Source organism: Onychomys torridus, chromosome 4 (genome assembly GCF_903995425.1).
Source record: "Onychomys torridus chromosome 4, mOncTor1.1, whole genome shotgun sequence".
Taxonomy (NCBI): Eukaryota; Metazoa; Chordata; class Mammalia; order Rodentia; family Cricetidae; genus Onychomys; species Onychomys torridus.
The window spans coordinates 13,346,415-13,366,016 of NC_050446.1; the positions used below are offsets into that span (position 1 = coordinate 13,346,415).

The 19,602-nt window shown below is 52.7% G+C and overlaps 1 protein-coding gene across 6 annotated transcripts; it reads left to right on the forward strand.

The window, feature by feature from the left end:
• Positions 1 to 1,070: 1,070 nt before the first annotated feature.
• Snapc4 (small nuclear RNA activating complex polypeptide 4) lies at positions 1,071 to 19,317 on the forward strand. Of its 6 annotated transcripts, none has more exons than XM_036183865.1 (23): positions 1,071 to 1,258; positions 2,842 to 3,069; positions 3,414 to 3,460; positions 4,804 to 4,971; positions 5,119 to 5,244; positions 5,472 to 5,550; positions 6,033 to 6,114; positions 6,997 to 7,101; positions 7,177 to 7,249; positions 7,606 to 7,770; positions 8,618 to 8,765; positions 9,008 to 9,114; positions 9,259 to 9,353; positions 10,851 to 10,945; positions 12,004 to 12,083; positions 12,383 to 12,868; positions 13,529 to 13,856; positions 14,214 to 14,284; positions 14,531 to 14,638; positions 15,519 to 15,546; positions 16,096 to 17,555; positions 18,403 to 18,524; positions 19,065 to 19,317. In XM_036183865.1, the coding sequence occupies exons 2-22, from the start codon at positions 2,940 to 2,942 to the stop codon at positions 18,514 to 18,516; spliced, it is 4,095 nt and encodes a 1,364-aa protein (XP_036039758.1). In that variant the 5' UTR covers positions 1,071 to 1,258; positions 2,842 to 2,939; the 3' UTR covers positions 18,517 to 18,524; positions 19,065 to 19,317. The 6 variants fall into 6 exon arrangements, with proteins under 6 accessions (XP_036039758.1, XP_036039757.1, XP_036039756.1 ...); XM_036183864.1 differs by having other exon boundaries at positions 2,927 to 3,069; XM_036183863.1 differs by having other exon boundaries at positions 2,931 to 3,069.
• Positions 19,318 to 19,602: the final 285 nt, after the last annotated feature.

Consider the following 19,602-nt stretch of genomic DNA (forward strand, 5'->3'; position numbering starts at 1 on the left):
GAGTTGCCATCCAGAGCAGCCTTCGGCCTGCCCCTACTACTGAGTGAGAAGTGGGGAGCTGCATAGCTGCTTCTATACTATTTTCTAGGCTTATGTGCAAAGTGTTCATAGATTAAAATTTTACAGGCACCACAGGGCATGGGGGTTGATGCATGCCTTTATTCATAGCACCAGAAAGCAAAGGCAGAGGATCTCTGAGTTCTAGGTCAACCTGTTCTACATAGACCCTCTCTCAAAAGAAAAGTTACCAGTACGATGGTGAAATTTGTCAGACTTGCCCCACACAAACAGGTCCTGTACACGGAAGATTAAATACCAGGAACCAGCAGGACTATTTCAATGCCCCAGACTCTGATCAATCCCAGCTCAGGGCCAGACTTGCCATGATTCTGGTTTGTTTTGTTTGAGACAGGGTCTACAAAGTCCTGGAATTTGCTGTGTAGACGAGGCTGGACTTGAACTCACAGAGATCTGCCTGCCTCTGCCTCTTGAATGCTGGATTAAAAGGATGCACCACCATTCTCTGCTTCTGTGGCTCTAGTTCTTTGTGGTTCACAGTGGCTCTGTCCCCACTGTCAGTTGTGTGGGCAGATGGCTTCTATTCAGTTCACCATAAGGCTGGGGCCTTTCCCAGGTCCCACAACTGGCAGGTCGCTGAGCCGGGTTTTCACCAGCCTTGTGCCTCAAGCCATTTACCCTGCCCCTGACACACATTATTAGACACTAGAAAGAGCCCCACCAATTCCCTATCCATCCCTGTTGATGTGTTGGCCTCTAAGTCAGACCAGGCAGAATGTTCCTGAATGAGTGAATGAATGAATGAATGAATGAATGAACGAACGAACGAACGTCCATTTCAGGCAGTCTCAGGTTGTGGACTCTGGGGTAGCCAAATGCGGGACAGTACTTCGCTACACACTCACTGATGATTCATCCGAACACCAGGGACGAAACGTTCAGCTCCCAGAGAACTTGGAGGAAGCTGAGCTCCTCGTTAGGGCCCCACCCCAGCAGCCGTCCCAGCATGCTCTGCGCCGCGGCCTGGGGCGGAGCTTCCGGTACGAGCCTCCTGAGTTCCGTGGCCGGCAGAGGCGCGTGTGGTCGCCTGGGAGACGGAACGGGCTGTGGCGTGTGTAGGACAGCCTAGCAGGTGAGGACCCGCGGGCCAGGCAGCGTGGGGAAACGGAGGCCTGGCGTGGCGACGACCTTGCCGGAGCGGAAAGCCTGAATGCCGAGCCCAGCCGAGATCCAGCAGCTGGTGAGACACAGCAGTGTTGCATAGTGGCGTGCTTGGAGCCGCTGCTCTGCCCGGTTTTGCGCCGCAGCACCAGGGATCAAGCCTGGCTAATCTAATCATCGAATCCAACCACGAAGGGTGCTTGGGCCCTCAACTGCCTTGCTAGGAGTCAGAATATGCCCTTAGATGGGACAGGCTTCTAGAAAGGCGCCTCTGATGTAGTGAAGGCTCCCAACTTAGGACTTGAACATGTGAGGGCAACGCGATGGTGGGGAATGGAATTTCTGCCGCCTCAAATCACACGTTGCCCCTCCGTTGGTGGCCTGGGGTCCAGTGGCAGTGAGTGGTTCTTGCTAGGTCTGCAGACCTAGCTGCTCCTAACCAAGGTTGGTTAGAAGTAGGGCATCTTTTTCAGGAGCGACATCGCTGAAGGGGATTGCTTTGTTTTGATGCAGTCAGGCAAGGGTGCTGTCAACACCTCAATAGTAAGAAATCAAGCTAGGAGCAGGATGTTGTTCTCTTCATTTCTGACTCTGAGTGTGAACTTGTGTTTGATTTTTGTTTGAGAGGATTTCACTAATGGCCTGAAACTCAGGAATCCAATCTGCCTGTCCTCCCAAATGCTAGGATTAAAAGTGCATGCAGCCTGGCAATGGTGACACGCCTTTAATCCCAAAACTCAAAAGACAGAGGCAGGCGGATCTCGAGTATGAGGCCAGCCAGGGTTACACAGAGAAACCCTGTCTCAAAAAAACAAAAATAAATAAATTGATTAAATTAAATTAAAATAAAAAGTGTGTGCCACCACACTCTGTTTGTTTGTTGGTTGGTTTTTTTTTTTTGTTTTGTTTTGTTTTTTTCAGACAAGGTTTCTTTGCGTAGCCCTGGCTTTCCTGGAACTCTCTCTGCAGACCAAGCTGGCCTGGAACTCAGAGATCCATCTGCCTCTGCCTCCTGAGTGCTGGGATTAAAGGCGTGGGCCACTATGCTCAACTTTCACACCCAGCGTCTTATCATTATGTTCATTTATTTGCTTATGTGTATGTGGCTTGGTGGCCAGTACCTTTACCTGGTGTGCCATCTCATCCACCTAAGATTGTGTTTTCTATAATAGCCTTTCACCCTTCTCTCCCCACTTTTCCTCCACTCCCAGACTTTGCTCTGTGTTCCCAAGAGAAAGCCTCCTTCATGCTGCAGTAGAGACTTGCTCCGTGTCAGGCAGCACTGTGTGCCGGTGCTGTTCTGAAAAGAGAAATCTCAGAGCAAGCAAAGCCGTTCAGCACTGTGTAGAGCAGGGCCACCTGCAGCTGCAATCATGGTTTAGATCACAAGGGCTGAATGTCTTTTGCTCTGCGCTTTCTGCATTTGGTGACCAGCTCCCTCTGATTGGACATGAGGGCACAGAGGCCACACAGGTAGACTGTGTTTTTACCTATGTTGATGGTAGCCTCAAGGAAGGCAGGGTCATTTTCAGGTGTTGAGTCAAGAACAGGAGTTCCTGGCTGTAAAAGTGTCAGCTTGTAGGAACTTAACCTCAGGATACCCCCAAGCTGATCTTGAGCCTGGGTCTCTATCTGGGTAGCCCATTGCCTGCTTTTGAACAGGCTCTTGCCATCTCCAGCAAGTGTGTGTCTGAAGAAAGAAGAGATCCAGGCACACTCAATTTCTCATGTTCATAATACCGTGAAGGCAGGCTGAAGCCATGGACATAGACGCCGAGAGAGAGAAGATAACACAGGAGATCCAGGAGCTCGAAAGGATTTTGTATCCTGGATCCTCCAGCGTCCATTTGGAAGTCTCTGAATCCAGTCTCAGTTCGGACTCTGAAGCAGGTATGCACATGTGTCTGGGCTAGCATGGCATGTATGTACCCTTTAGCTATAATAGGCTGTGGACTGCTCTGTGGCCAGACTCTGGTTCTTGCCCTACTGTCCTCTGCTTTTACCTCAGCAAGAAAGGTTCTTCCATTCCCTCAGTCCCTTGCTCCCAGGCCTGCATGTGCATACCTGCCTCTGCTGCCATCTGGCCTGGGACCCTCTAGGCAACAGTGGCATCCTAGTGGGAGGGGAGGGCTAACCTATCAATGGGGACCCTGTTATCAGGACTCATCCCTATCTATAGCATGCTTTGCTACCCATGCTCCCACTCTAACATAGTGTGCTTGTGTTTCTTACAGATTCCCTGCCTGATGAGGACTTGGAAACGGCTGGTGCCCCCACCTTGGTAATTGTTGCTTACGAGGCTGGGCTGCTGGATCATATCTGCTGCTACCCTCCAAACTGGCCCAAGAGGGCTTGGTTTGCACCTCTGTTGGTTTTTCTACAGCTGTGGAATCTGGGGGCTCATTCACCCTAGGCTCACACCTCCCACTGAGCTGTACCTTTGAGCACAAATTATCAAAACTAAAGTTATCAGCAGAAATAACCATTCTGACAGGCTGCTAACTATAGCTGCTGGCTTTTCCTGAGCTCACACTAAAAACATGAGATGTGGGAGGCAGCAAACCATGTGTCTGGGCCCTGCTCCACAGCTTAACTGCTGTGCCTCTGTTTCCCAGTCTAGACAGTGATCACCATAGATGACTTAGAAAAGCACCTGGCAGAGGTCTATTCCTACCAGAGTTGCTAATCATATCTTGATCATTTTAGGAATTTTATTTGGGGAAATTTTTACAGTTTGCTTATTTCCTCACTGAGCGAACAAGAATAGAGTCTCTTAGTGTTTAAGTACTGTGCTCAGCAGATTGACACAGCTCTGAAGTCATTGGATAGAGACTGAAGTTTCTTGGTCCTGCACTGACAGCAGCCATTTTTATAAAGTAATCACTACGAGACTTAATATTAATTACAAGCTGTTTGGTCTATGGCCCAGACTTATTACTAACTAGCTCACTCATCTTAAATTAGCCCATTTCTGTTCATCTATATATCACCACATGTCTTGTGGCTTTACCTGAATTCGTTTACATCTTGCTTCTCAGGAAGGGGCTCACAGCGGCTTCTCTGACCCTGCCTTTCTTCTCCCTGTCTCTCTCCTGGATTTCCCATCTGGCTGTCTCCTGTCTTGCCATAGGTCACAGCAGCTTCTTTATTAACCAATGGTAGCAACATATAGTCACATGTACAGAAAGACCATCCCACAGCAATTGGACATTTGGCATTCCCAGGTTTTGACGCTGATAGCTATTCAGGGGATTTCCTTGCTGAGATCTGACATTTGAGGAGCTGGGGATGAGGGCAAAATAAACTTTCTCTGAAGTTCAGGCTTCACAGAGATGTCTGCAAAAATGGAAGCTGCTTGCTATGGTAAACTGACCCCCAACCCAGCATATGCTTCACAAGCAGATCTCATGTTGTTGATTTGAAAAGATGCACACACTCTGGCTTGAGGATGATGGGCTCTGCTCCCCAGTATAACTCCTCCCTCCCCTAAGTATGGTCAGCTCTTGGTTCCACATTCAGTGGGCTTATACTAGGGATACCTCAGTGTCCCTTGTGGGTTTGGGCTTGAGCGTGGCAACAAGGGGGTTGCCCTCTCTTCATTTGCCATTTCTGGTTCTTAACCAGGAAGAGGAAAGATGGAGTGAGGCCAGCAATGAGGAGGAGGACCCCAAGGACAAAGCTCTTCCTGAAGACCCCGAGACTTGTCTGCAGCTAAATATGGTCTACCAGGAGGTGATCCAGGAGAAGCTTGCAGAGGTTAGCCAGCTGCTAGCCCAGAACCAGGAGCAGCAGGTAAGATAGCCTACCCAAGGCCTGTATAAGCTCTCCTGACCCTCAGTGTCCCACAGGATCAAGTTCCCAGGACAGGGCTCAGAGTGGGTCTGTTCACCCACCTCCTGACCTCTTCTTGGCTCACTCATGGCCTTGCTTTTGTTCCAGGAGGAGATCCTGTTTGATCTGGCTGGGACCAAATGCCCCAAGGTGAAGGATGGCAAAAGCCTGCCTTCATACATGTACATAGGTCACTTCATGAAGCCATACTTCAAGGACAAGGTCACTGGAGTGGTAAGTAGTAAAGACTCCTCTTTCAGCAGCTGGTTGAGTGTCCTGGGAGGAAGGGGCTGTCTTCTCCACAGCCTATTGTGAGTTAATATTTCACTCAACTTATAATACAAATGTCTTGGGACCCTGCATGTGGACAGCACAGAAGGCGGCTGAAGGGAAGAGGCTCCATGGGGGCCCTGGAGGGTGAGTGTGGTTGGTGTATGTTCTGACGCTGTATACTCTGACAGGGACCTCCTGCCAATGAAGACACACGAGAGAAGGCTGCCCAGGGAATCAAGGCCTTTGAACAGCTCTTGGTGACCAAGTGTAAGAGTCCAAACAGGCTTGGCTGGGCATCCACCAACCATGGGAACCATAGAGGGCACCCCCACAGCATCCCACAACCTGGCCTCTCCTAAGCATATGCGGAAGTTGTCAGACCTGTCCCTCTTACGGCCTCACAGGTTCCTTCAGTCCTTGATCACTGGGACTGGCCACTTGACCCTGTGCCTTCCCAGTGCGGTGTTGGGTGCAGGCTGGGCCACACACACAGCCCTTCCCAACTCTAGCTATTCTCAGAACACCTAGCCCTGAAAGAATTCTCTAGCTAGGCTTTGGGTAGACAGTGGAATCATGGGCTGGAAGGTGTTCTGGCTGGCCACCCTACTGGCATCCAGACATGTAGCCACTGCCTTTCTGGAGCAGGAAGGAGGGAGTGGGCTAGGGTTGTAGAGAGGACTCAGTGGACATGTGTGTCTGTGGAGTAGGCAAGGCCTCATGACATCACATCACTGTTTCTTCCTCCTCAGGGAAGCACTGGGAGAAAGCCTTGCTCAGGAAGTCTGTAGTGAGTGATCGCCTGCAACGCCTACTTCAGCCCAAGTTACTGAAGTAAGTCTGGAACTAGGTCATCATAGCCTTCCCACACTTGAATGCCAGGCGGCTGTGGGGCTGGTGAGGTTCATCACGGCATGCTCTGTCTTTTCATTCCCCTGCTGCCCTTCAGCACTGTGAGGTCAATGTCTGTCCTTTATGCTGCTCTGAAGAAGGTCAGAAGGCGAATCCATGTTTAGCTACACGATGTAGGCAGTTTCCCAGATTCTCTTCTCTGGGTTTCTGGGCCTGTCGGTAAAACCAGCTTTATGAGTTTGTAGATGGGTACATATCTAACATGACCAAAGGGCATCATTGCAGTGCCCGATGTGAGTACACAATGAAGGGCATTATTGTTTTGATAAAGTTGCTAGAAACAGATGTCCTCTGGGGCAGGGTGTCAGCTGTGCCTGTGTAGTCTAAAAGGGGCCAAGTGGCCTCATGATATTAAGGACAGAGTAACTAGGGCAGAGGTGTCTCTTAGAGTTGGACCACCAGGTACCGGTCACCTCTGCCTGCACTTGTGTGCTCAATACTGATGGTGAGAGCCAGCTCTTCCCTCCCAACCAGTTCTGTTTGCTGGGCTTGCTGGGATGTCTGTGTCCTTGAAGCCAAGATTTGGCAGAGGGTCCAGGCTCTGAGATGCAAGCAGCTACCATCTGCCTCTGCAAACAGTCTGCAGCTCCTGCCCTGGATGGTGCTATCCTGGTGGTAGAGGTGCCCCAGAGGTGGTGCCAGGGCTTCCTTTGTGGTCAGGGACCAAGGCAAGAGAGAAAGCATGTTCCTGTGCAAGTTTTCTAACATTGATCTGTGAGACGTGACAAGAGCAGTTCCAAGAACAGGGCCCCGGCTTGCGCAGTCCATCCCATCCACAGCTCCTCCACTCTACCTACCTCGCAGGCTTGAGTACTTACGCGAGAAACAGAGCCGCGTCTCCAGCGAGTTGGACAGGCAGGCCCTGGAGAAGCAGATTAAGGAAGCAGAGAAGGAGATTCAGGACATCAAGTAAGCTGGGGCCTTCTGGGTCCAGGGAAGAGCTGCAAGCCTTGCATGATACCAGCTCCTTGTCCTTTCCTTCAGCCAGCTCCCAGAGGAAGTTTTGCTGGGGAACCGGCTGGACAACCACGACTGGGAAAAGATTTCCAACATCAATGTAAGTCAGACAGACCTGGGTCCCCACAGCTGCAGCAGTGCATCTAAGCTAAGCGTGGGTGGGAGCTAGGTGGTAAAGCCTCGCCGTCCCTTGTGCCTTAACCCCTATAAACTCTCCAGTCAAGTAAGCCTAGCCCTATCGGAAGTGGCAAAGGGCTTCATGGGACCCTCCCCAATGATGAAGTGCCCTTCTGAGATGAACAGTCTTCAGTGCCTTTTGGCTACACAAACAAATCCACTTGCTTAATGGCCACAGAAGCCACTGGCTGGCAGGCAGTGACAACACAGCCAAGGCCTATGTCTTCGATATGCTTAGCATCAGCAACCCCTCTAAAGGCTTTGTTCTCGTGGATGCAGTTTGAAGGAGGCCGCAGTGCAGAGGAGATCCAGAAGTTCTGGCAGAGTTCAGAGCACCCAAGCATCAACAAGCAAGAATGGAGCACAGAGGAGGTAGAGCGGCTGAAAGCCATTGCTGCCACACATGGCCACCTGGAGTGGCATTTGATTGCAGAGGAGCTAGGGGTAAGGACCGGGACCTGGGGACCTTGGAGGTCTGGGAGGACATGGGCTTCCGAGCTTGGGATGGAGCTCAGTCTCTTGCTGTCTAGTTTGGTACACACAATTTAGGAATTAATTTGCTTGGTAAATTGTGCTTTTACAGAAAGTCATCTGTCCCTTAACTTTTACCTTCTTCTTCACTCTAAATTCCCTCTTGTCTGGTGAGAATGTGGCCACCTACTGCATTTTGCTTTTTATCTGTGGGGAAAGGCCTAGATAAGCTGAGCCCACCACGTCCAGCCCCGTAAGTGCCATGACTGGGGAGCTGGCTTGGTCTACTGGAAAAGCCTTTCCGTGGGGCATGGGGCAGGTGCAGCAGCAGTGTCACGGGGCTGTGGCTTACTGCCCGGTGCTCCTTCCTGAGGTGTGTCCCTCATCCCTGCCTATTAAAGGCTCTAAGTAGCCTGCCTTAGAGCTTGAGAGCTAGAGGGCTTCCTATGAGCGGCACCCCAGCACCTCCTTCCGTCCCTCCAGGAACTGGCAGTGTCATTGGGACCCCTGAGTTAGCTGCCACGAGGACTTTTCTTGTTGATTTTTACGATAGGCTCTCACTCTGTAGCCCAGGCTGACCTCAGACTCATGGCACTTCTGCCTTAGAACCCTCTCTAAGCTGCTCTTATTCTGGGTCCCTACCATGGTCTAGCAAACTATCACAACACAGGAGCCCGGAAGAGGGGAGCTCTGATGTAGAGTGCTGCCTGTGGTTCAGGCCCACCTATCGCCTGGAAGCCCTTGGAGGGATGTTCTGGGTATCTGCATGTGCAGAGTGAAGCTTAGTGATGCCCGTTTGTTTCTGTTTGGCCTTGGGAAGACAAGCCGCAGCGCCTTTCAGTGCCTGCAGAAATTTCAGCAGTCCAACAAAGCCCTGAAACGCAAGGAGTGGACAGAAGAGGAAGATCACATGCTCGCCCAGCTGGTCCAGGAGATGCGTGTCGGGAGCCATATTCCATATCGCAAGAGTAAGCTCACCACACCAAAAGGCATCTTCCAGTCCCTCGAGCTGCTCCAAGCCCTAGTGGCCTGAGGTCCTCGGTGCCTGGAAGCAGAGACTTGCGGAACAGTGCACAGCTCTACCAGGGAGAGGTGGGAGGGGAGTGAGGGTCCTAGTGAGCAGAGTAACTTCACTCTGTAGTTCTGGGAGCCCCCGTCCTTGCTTATTGCCCGCATGAGATGGGTGAGACCCAGTCTTGTCTGTCCCCAGTTGTCTACTTCATGGAAGGGAGAGACTCCATGCAACTGATCTATCGTTGGACCAAGAGCTTGGACCCTAGCCTGAAAAGGGGATCCTGGGCCCCAGAGGAAGATGCTGTAAGTCTGGCACTCAGAGAAAACTGTACCCAGGAAGTTTGCCTGGCTGTACAGTGTCATATGCCATTCTTAAGCTGAGAGACCTCAGAGTTGGAGGGTATGGCTATCCAAGGGAGACATTGTCTATTTGCTTCTTTCCTGCAGAAGTTGCTTCAAGCTGTTGCCAAGTATGGGGCGCAGGACTGGTTTAAAATCCGGGAAGAGGTGCCAGGTAGGAGCGATGCCCAGTGCAGAGACCGGTGAGTTGCCCGCACTGGCTGAAGGAGCGACCTGACCTGTGGCTTGAGTCGCACTTCTGTAGGCAGGCTGGGTGACAAGGCCCAAGAGCGGTGTGTCCACAGGAGCTTTGTGGACTGGGGTTGGCACTGTCGGAAGCAGGACTTTCATATTTCTGTTGTTCACAAGGAGTCAAATGCTAGTGGTAACTCTTGCAGATATCCTCCCATGTTGCCGGTGAGAAGGTCCCCGTCAGACTGCTCGGGCCCTCTCCTTTTCTCCCAGTTTCTTCCAGTGTTTGTTCAGACGTATTTCACTTTACCTTGTTAATGTAGGTCACCCACACTCTGTACTCAGGAACCCCACAGAATCCCATTCAAACAAGCCACAGGCAACAGACTTGTCTCCAGAGATGCACAAGAAGCCAAAAGGCCCATGAAAAGATGCTCGGAGTCCCTAGTTTCAGGAATGCAAAACTCAAGTGTCCCAAACAGGAACTCTTGTACTGGACAAGAATGTTCATAGAACATTAGTCATTGTCAATAAGAACATGTGGGGTACAAATCTGGAGTCCTGGTGTTTGTAAGGAAGGGCATTCTGATAGATGCTGTGTTTCCATACATTTGGATAAAAGGTGCATGAGCCTTGAACATTTTGACCATTTGGACAAGTGCTTATCAAGACATGCTTATTTCAGGAATGCCCCTGGGTAGGAATCTTGTGTTTGGCTTTTTTGGGAGCTAGCTGCCCGACTTTGTGTAAAGTGCCTCTATTATTTTGTGCTCCCACAAGCAGCATGTGAGGGTTCAGGCCTTCTACATTCACCGCAGCATCTGTTCCTCTTGTCACTGTCTCTGCTTGTGACTGTACCCTTCCAAGTGCTCGGGAAGTAGACTCTCACAGTAGCATCGCACAGCAGCCCCTTGTGACTAACTGCTGAGCCTCCTTGCTTGTGCCTGCTGGTTTCTTACGTGTGTACATCTCTTTGGAGAAACATCTGTCTTGCCTGGTTTAAATTACTTGTCTCTGTATTACTGGCTTGCAAGGGTTCTTATGTGTTCCAGATGTAAGTCCCTATCAATGGCAGGATTTGCATGGATATGCCAGTCTATGGTTTGTCTCTCCTTTTTAAACCAGAGACCTCAAAGCAGTGGTTTTCAACCTGTGGGTCGTGACCCGTTAGGGGGTTAAATAATCCTTTCACAGGGGTCACCTAAGACCATCAGGAAACACAGATATTTACATTACAGTTCATAACGGTAGCAAAATTGTAGTTACGAAGTAGCAACAAAAATAATTTAATGGTTGGGTTGAAAAACTGTATTAAAAGGTCACAGCATTGGAAGGTTGAAAACCACTGCCTTAAAGCATACATTTTTTTTAATGTTTGATGAGGTCCTGCTGGTCTTGATTTTTATTTATTTTTTGCTTGTGGTATCATTCTAAGAAATGATTGGAGAAGGCAGAAGAGCAGTGGTGGGCAGGGTCTCACCAGCCCTCTGTTTCCTCACCATTTTCAGCTACATCAGAAGATTACATTTCAGCTTGAAGAAGGGGCGGTGGAATGCAAAAGAAGAACAACAGCTGATCCAGTTAATAGAAAAATATGGTGTTGGTGAGTTGTTCTTTCTGTGCTGCTGACTCTGGGCAGCCTGGGTTCTTACAGCCCCTCTGGAGACCTGCATCTTTTCAGGTCTCAGGCTGCTGCCCTGATACCAGCTTCTGCCTCATTCTCAGTCTTGACAAGTGGCAGTGTGTCTCCCCAATTGCAAATGCTCTTTTGTTTTAGTGCTGGTGCTGGGGGTGGAATCCAGGACCTTACTCTGGCTAGGCAGGCACACCTCCAAGCTCCAGCCCCATGCTCTCCATTACAAATAAATGAGTGGATATTCACTATAGGAAATTGGGAAGCCAGACGAAGTGGTACATACCTTTAATCCTGCCCCTCAGAAGGCATGTGTAGGCACACACACACACAGCACACACAAATAACTATAAAACACAAGGTGGAGAGCATTGAGGAGCACTACCCAAGATTCACCCCTGGCCTCCATGTTCATGTGCACATACATGCACCTGCAGTGTATCACCTAACATTGTCACAGCTGTGCTACCCTTTGGGAAGCTTCTGGTCCTGCTTCCTTGGCTTCATTGGCTGCCTTGGTGTTCTGTGCAGAGGAGCCTCTGAGATGTTCAGTCAAATCTTTTGTGACTGACGTTTGCAGTATTTCCCAATTTTTTACTACAGGGCAGGAGTGAGTGTTTATAGCTAAATCTTGCTAATAACTAGTGATACCACCTCAGAAAAAAGCTAACTATGGTTCTGAGACATGCAAAATACAAAGGATTTTGTCACTTGTCACACTTCCCCATAAGTACAACCTACAGGTGTCCTTCTGCAGCACTAGGGATAAAGCATTGATATTATCTCTTTAAGAGCCTTAGTGCAGCAGATGCACCAGGGCCTGGAGTGACTTCCCCCCACCTACCTGTGTGTGCCAGAACTTCCTCAAGGGGGCAGGTCAGCCCTGAGGTACAGATGCTGCCAAACACAGGTGCTCTGGCCTTGGTGATAACTGCCTCTGGCCATCACATGAGGGAAGAGCATCCTGATGACTTAGCCTACAGACTGAGACTGGAGTCTGTCTGTTTGTTTGTTTGTTTGTTTTTCAGGTCACTGGGCAAGAATAGCGTCTGAACTGCCCCATCGGTCAGGCTCCCAGTGTCTGAGCAAGTGGAAAATACTGGCCAGGGTGAGGCATTGGTTTTGCTTTCTGTGGATATGCTTTGCTCAAGCTCAGGTGGAAGGCCCCTAACCTGTGGGAGTGCTTGGGCAAGATGAGATATAGTAGTGGTGTGGAGGGGAACGAACAGGTTCTGGCCCTCACATGTCCTTTTCAGGAGGCCAAGGGCAGAGGGAGACCATACCTCAGCAGCAGTGTGCTCTGCCCCGGAGGTGTTCATGCCTGGGACCTCTTTAAGGCTAGCCTCCTTGCCTGTCACCAGCACGCCTGGGTAGCTGAGACCTGAAGCAGCCCTTTCCTCCCCTCAGAAGAAGCAGCGTCTCCAGAAGAGGAGGGGGCGGAGGCCCCATCCTAGTAGCCGCTGGAGCTCTAGCAGCAGCAGTGACAGCAGCAGTGAGGGCTATGGCAGCAGCGGCAGCAGCAGCAGCAGCAGCAGCAGCAGCAGCAGCGGCGGCGAAGACTCAGATATGGAGCTGGAGGAGTCTCTGGAGAATGGCAGAGCACTGGTTCCTCAACCGTACAAAGTGCCAGACATTGACCTGTGGGTTCCTACCAGGCCGATCACCAGCCAGTCACAGAGAGAAGGGTCGGGGTGCTACCCAGCACACCGTGCTGTCTCCTACACTCTTGATGCTACTCAAAGTCACCACAAGGAAAGTTCCACCACGGTCTCCACTCCTGAGACGGGCCAGGTGCCGATGCCCTGTGAGACTCACAGAACTTTTCCAAGAAGGGCCCAGTTCCTACACTTACCAGACCCTCACCTAGCAAGCAAGGAGGACCCAGCCAGCAAGGTGAGCCCCAGTGCACCCTAGAATGTGAGAAAGGTGCTGTGTGCTCTTAGTGGTCACTAACACTGGCACTCTGGACAGTTGGCAGTTTGGTTTCTGACCTGGCCATAGCCATGTCCTCTTGTTCACTAGAATGTGTTGCTTAGGGCTGATTTCAGAGCTGTGCAATAGCAGCGGCCTTCGCGACGCAGCCTCCATTGTCCCCAAGTCATTTGCTTTAAAGGCGATAAGGACACTTGCTTCAGGTCCCCTCAGTGTGTGCTGTGAGTCCACAGGTGTCCTTGTGCGGTGTCTTTCCGACCTGGCTGGCCATGTGCATCTACCTTTCACCCCCTCTGTCCTCAGAGTTGGGACCTGGGGCCAGATGCAGCTCCAGTGGTGGCTAGAGCAGCCTGTGGGGCTGCATAGGCTGCCGTGCCCAGAGGTTTGCTGGAGGGATGGTACAGTCACCTCAGCATGGTACTGCCTGCCATGTGGACCAGAGCATCTCTTAGATAGCTAAGCCAGGCCCTACCTGAAGACCATATACTTGCCTTACCACAGAGTACTTTCCCAAATAGCAAGTGGTGTTCATGATGTATGCCACGCGGTCTTACAAGGAGGTGTCCCACCTGCACCAGGTCCTGCTGCAGCCGGCCTTACAGAATCTCTTTTGATATACAGCATGTGCTCAAAGTGCCCCTAGAGAAAATGCTGAAGTTGGTCAGGACCCGCCCAACCACCCAGAGCCACACATTGGTGAAGCAAAAGCCGAAGCAGCCACCCCTGCCTAATTCATGCTCAGAGTCTGACCCTGGTGACAGTGTGGCTGGGCCCCATCTGCGGCGGCTATGGCATGGAACTTTCCAGAATAAGCAGAGACGCAAGAGACAGGCTCTGCACCGCAGGCTTCTGAAACACAGGCTTCTGCTGGCTGTGATACCCTGGGTGGGTGACATCGACCTATCCTGCACACAAGCTCCTAGGAGACCTGCAGTGGTGCAAAGTCAAGGTACTACCCAGGGCTCTTTGGGGAGCTTTCTAGAGCTGGGGTGGGAGCAAGCAGATACCTGCTTCTCCTTGTGACAGAGTGAACCACAGGGGAGTGGCCTGATGGGGTCCTTTGGAGAGGCAGACCCACAAAGGACAGAAGTGACTAACCCTGAAGGGTTTGAAGAACAGTTGGGCCACCCTTTCCTCCCTGCCCTTGTGAAACAAGGTCCAGCTGGATTTGGGGTGGTGGTGAGAGAGGCTTAGGGGGTCCTGACTTCTGCTCTTGGAGGCAATGTGGAATGCTAAGGCTACTCTGTCCTAGACTGTCTTGGGAGCTTCAAAACTGGAGCCACTTTGCTTTGCCCTTGTCCTCTAGCTGACAGCATCAGGATGAAGTTAGAGCGTGCCCGCCTGACCAGCACTCCAGTGTTCACATTGCTTATTCAGGTAAGCCCCCAGTGGGGTACTGTCTGCTTTGTCCTCTGCTGGTGAAAAGGCAGGCGTGCATGGAGCCTAAGTCCAGGCTGCAGGCTGTGGAACTGTTGAGACCTCCCCGGGCAGTCAGAGGCTTTAGGAGTTTGGGTCTACTCCTGGAACAGCCCTGGTCAGGGCTGCTTTCCATCTCCTTGACCATCATTGGGCCTGGCCCAGAGTGGGGTAGAGCAGGGAGGTTCTCATTCTCAGGTCTCTCAGCTACTACAGATTGATACTGCGGGCTGCATGGAGGTGGTTCGAGAGAGGAAGACCCAGCCACCTGCAATGCTCCAGCCTGGCACCCAGAACCCCCAACCACATCTTCAGGTAACAGACACAGGGAACAAGAAGGTCACACTGGGTATGGTGGCATACTCCTTTAATCCCAGCATTCAAAGGTAGTAACAGGTGGATCTCTGTGAGTTCAGAGTCGACCTGGTCTGCATAGTGAGTTTCAGGCCAGCCGGGGCTACATAATGAGACCTTGCCTCAAAAAAAGGAGTGAGAGCCGGGCAGTGGTGGTGCACGCCTTTAATTCCAGCACTCAGGAAGCAGAGGCAGGTGGATTTCTGTGAGTTCGAGGCCAGCCTGGACTACAGAGTGAGATCCAGGACAGGCACCAAAACTACACAGAGAAACCCTGTCTCAAAAAACGAAAAAGTACTGCCCATCCCCTGCCCCATAGTGGCCTAGGTTCAGTGTCTCAACCCTTCCTCAGGGGGGCGATTCCCAGACATTTCCATAGAAAAGTTGGCTTTCTCCAGAACAGTCCTAACCATACCTTCTCCAGGGAGGCCTCTGTGTGAGCTGCCCCACAGGAAGCCTGATTAAGTCTGAGGCAGGGACAAGGTAGGCTATGGGTAGGCTTGGTCTCTGCAAGTCACTAATACTATCTGTTCTAGAAACCAAACTCATGAGTTTAGAGTGGGAAGGCTTTACCTTGGAGCCCTGTCACCTGGGGAGACCGAACCAAAACGGAACTGTGGTGCCCATAGCCCATGAGCCCCCCACTGTCCAGTGGTGACTTGACAAGCTCTGGCCAGGTGGCCTTTAGTGGAACTGTAGTGAAAGGCTGCAGCAGCACTGATATCCTTTCCCAGGACCCCTAAGCTTAGTGCAGAGGGGAAGGCCCCCGAGTTGTGGGTGAGTGGGAAGAACCAATGGGATCCAGCGAAGATGCTCCAGGCTGACTCTCCTCTCTTCACAGGTGTCCTCCAGTGCCAAGAACAGCACAGGTACCATCTGCCACATCTTTCTCTCTCTTGGTGGGAAATGCCATGCATTTGAGCACAGCCTTTAGCAGCACAGCCAGTGGCCCCAAGACTAGGCCTGGGACTACTCAGGCTTTCAACTTCGGGCAGCCACTGGGGCTTGAGGCACCTTGTTATGTCACATGACGGGAGACCACAGCAGTCTTGGGGTTGAGGATGCTAGAGTTTTAGGAGCCTGGGCTGTCTCTGTCACCTGTTGCCCTCTCCATGAACAGAGTACCCTTGGGCTGGAGGCCCATGAAGTGAGCTGAAGCTCCACACATGGGCTTGCTGGTGCTCCACACATGGGCTTGCTGATGCTCCACACATGGGCTTGCTGGTGCTCCACACATGGGCTTGCTGGTGCTCCACACATGGGCTTGCTGGTGTTCCACACATGGGCTTGCTGGTGCTCCACACATGGGCTTGCTGGTGTTCCACACATGGGCTTGCTGGTGCTCCACACATGGGCTTGCTGGTGCTCCTGGGCGCAGAGCCTGGAGCTCTCCTCAAGGTACTTGTCTCTTTCTCTAGGCTGCCTCCTCCCAAGCATTCCGGGTCAGCAAACTGCAAAGAGAGACAGCCACAAAGGGCGTCCGCGGCTGGGATCCTGCGGGACTGAGGCTCCCTCCTTCCAAGTTCCTGTAACAGCCCCACGTGGCGGCCTCCGGCCAAAGCCCAAGACTGTATCTGAGCTTCTTCGTGAGAAGCGGCTCCGTGAGTCCCGTGCCAAAAAGGCCACTCAGGCCCTCACTGCCATCAACAGCCAGTTGCTGATCTCCTCACCTGTGATCCTCCAGCCCCACCTGCTGCCAGCCCCCCAGGGTTCCCCAGGGGCGGGCCCTGCAACATCCAGCATAGAACTCTCTGTCCCTGTGGCCCCAGTGATGGTCAGTTCAAATTCTCCTGGCTCCTGGCAGGTGGCTGGGATCTCAGCCACAGACAAGCAGCCCCCTACCCTGCAAACTGTTCCCCTAAACCCCTCCCACAAAGGGACCCAGATTGTGGCCCCTGCTGCTTTTAGGAGCCTGGCCCTAGCTCCCAGGCAGGTCCCCACAGGCTGCCCTCTGAGTACTCTAGGACAGTCTCAGGCCTCTACCACATCCCAGAAGCAGGCCCTGCCCAAGGTCCTGCCCCTCCTCCCAGCAGCCCCCAGCCCCAGTCAGCTGCCTGTGCAGCCCCTCAGTCTACCACCAGTTCTTGGTCCACAGGCAAGTGGGCAGCCCCTGGCAGCCAAGGCCAGCCTTCCTGTCAACTGGGTGCTCACAACTCAGAAGCTGCTCTCTGTCCCAGCACCAGCTGGGGTGGGCCTCCCCCAGTCAGTGACGACCCCTGAGCCCATAGGATCACCAGCAAAACGGCTACCTTCCCCTACCACGACTCCTGCTTGCCTGGCACAGCTTCCAGCCAGTGCAGACACAGAGCCCAAAGGTCCTCAGGGCCAGGAACTACCACCCACGTCTGGGCCCGAAAAGAAGGCCTTGGACCTAAGTCTGCTTTCCCAGGAAAGTGAGGCAGCCACACTGGCATGGCTGAAGGGGTGCCAAGGTGCTTGTGTGCCCCCACTGGGGAGCAGGATGTCCTATCAGCCCCCATCACTGTGCAGCTTGAGAGCATTGTCCGGCCTCCTCTTCCATAAAAAGGACTTGGAACAGAAGGCTTCCTCTCTAGTCGCCAGCCAGGCAGCTGGATCCCAATCTGAGCCCAAGACTGGAGCCCTACAAACTTCCTTGGGACTGGTACAGGAGCAATTCCGGGACAACCCAGCCTACCTCCTCCTAAAGACACGTTTCCTAGCTGTCTTCTCTCTTCCTGCGCTCCTGGCCACTCTGCCACCCAACAATGTCCCTACTACCCTGTCACCAGCCATGGCTGCTGGTTCTGAAAGTGACACTGAAGACCTTGGTGACCTGGAACTCAAGGACAGGGCCAGGCAGTCGGACTGCTTGGCCTGCAGAATACAAGCAAGCCCAGCAGCCACAGACCCGGCACAGGTAAGGATGCCGTGACAGGCGAAGGGCTCCGCAGTGCCTTGCCTGCCTGTGTGTCGGGCTTACTGTGAGCTGGGCAGGTGGAAGTTGTGCAAGGAAGCATTCTGTGGGTTTCTGAAGGAGGAGGAAGCCTGTCCAGACTGCCCGGTTTGAAAGGCTTCTTAGCAGAAGTTGCCTCTCCTGGACTGGCTGTAGACGAGGGAGGCAGCCTTCTCCATGATGTAGCCCCACCCCACACATACAGCACACGCCCAAACTCAAGGTAGAGAGGCAGGCCTGACACGTGACCCTGCAGTGGGCTGTGGGTACAGTGGGGATGGTGGTTGCCCTTGTTCGTGTTCTTGTGGGTAGTTTCTCCCAGGTGTCTCTTGCCCACAGAGAGCTGGCCTGGCAAGACAGTCTGGTTCCCATGGGAACCTGGGGACGAAATGTGGGGACCCATTTCCCTGCCCTCCCTGGCTCCTCCCAGGGAACACTAGCAGCCCTCTTCCCCTGCAAGGGTTAGAAATGCGGAGCCTTCACAGAGCTGTCACTACATTCCTGTTGCTGCTACCCTAGTTCCAGGGTGACCTGGGAATCTCTAGGATATGTTCTTGTCTCTGTCTCCATTGGCCAGCTCTTCAGAGCAGCAGATACCATGGAATTGGAGACCCTGCCTGAGGGGCAGACTGTAGAAAGCAAGCACCCACCGGCTGCTCCCATGTCCCTGTCCTGGGGAAGCAACTGCCTGTCCCTGATGTTAGGTCTCGGGTGGTAGTGGGGCTGTCCTCAGAGTCCTCCCTTCCCCATTCCCTGCCTAGTCTGGCTAGGGTCACTCTTGTCTTCCTGGCCTGACTTTTTATTGTTTCAGAGAGCTCCAGGTCCTGGTGAGGATTCTGCCCCCTCCCACATGGATGCTTCTGATGACCTTGACGTGCTCAGGACTCGGCATGCTCGGCATTCCCGGAAACGGAAGCTGCTATGAGCAGCAAGGTGAGTCACTGTGGAGACTGCCACCCTGCAACCAGGCAGAGTTTAGAACATGGGCTTCCTCTGCCTTCTCTGGGAACAGCTGAGCTGAGGCAGGGATAGTGGTAGCAAGTCTGAAGGCTGGACTTAGGCGGGCAGGGCAAGGAGAGGTACTTTTGGAACACGTAATGCCTCTTGTCCTCCGTCCTTCTCTTCCTGAAGCCCCATATTGCCCAGTGTGCCTCTAGGCCTTGGCTCTTCTCCCTCTGCCTGAGTTCTATCCCTCTGACTGCTTTTCTGAGGTGGCACAGCCGACTCAATGTAAGTCCCAGGTGTTCACCACACGCAGCCCATCAGCACAGTTACCTTGCCTTCATGGCTGAGTCCCTGGGTCCAGGTCAAGGTAAACAAGCAAGGTGAGCGGTAGGTGTCCAGGATGTTCTAGGTGGCTCGTAAAGCCGCCGTAAGTTGTGCCGCCTCACCTCATAGTGCCGTCTGGGGTCTGGCTTGGTGCCTGGGGCCTGCCGGGGTAAGAACACTCTCAAGAGTATCCCTGTGTTTCAGGACAAGGACTCAAGGGCTCCAGAAACCCGCTCTTACACCAGGCAAGAGGCAGGGCCGAGGCCTGACCCGAAGCCCACAGCGTGCTGTGAGAGGAAGCGGAAGCCAGGAAGCTGCAGGCCAGCAGACTAGCCCGTCTGCAGCAGGCCACGGTGACTCTGATAGCAGTGGCCCTGTGGTCACAAGCTTAAGTGGGACCACGTGCAAATCCACGTGTTTGAAGGAATAAAGTAAATGTCTATTTTTTTCTTTAAAAGCACCATAGCCCTCTGTGGTTTTGTCATCTAGTGCTGGGTACCCAGCAGCATCTGGGGATGTGTCTGCCTGCCAGTCCCGAGAGCCTCCCACACCCGCGGCTGCCCAAGCAGCCCCAGGACCCAGTACTTCGCCAGAGAGCAGGGGGATTGGAGAAACAGCTCTTCATCCCCTTTCATGAACATGTGTCAGTTGGCCTGTACCTCCCTAGACAGGGTCCCTAAACCAGCATCCATCACAACAGCAGCTCCCCTCCTGATGGTAGTCGGCATGTCTTCAGCATGGA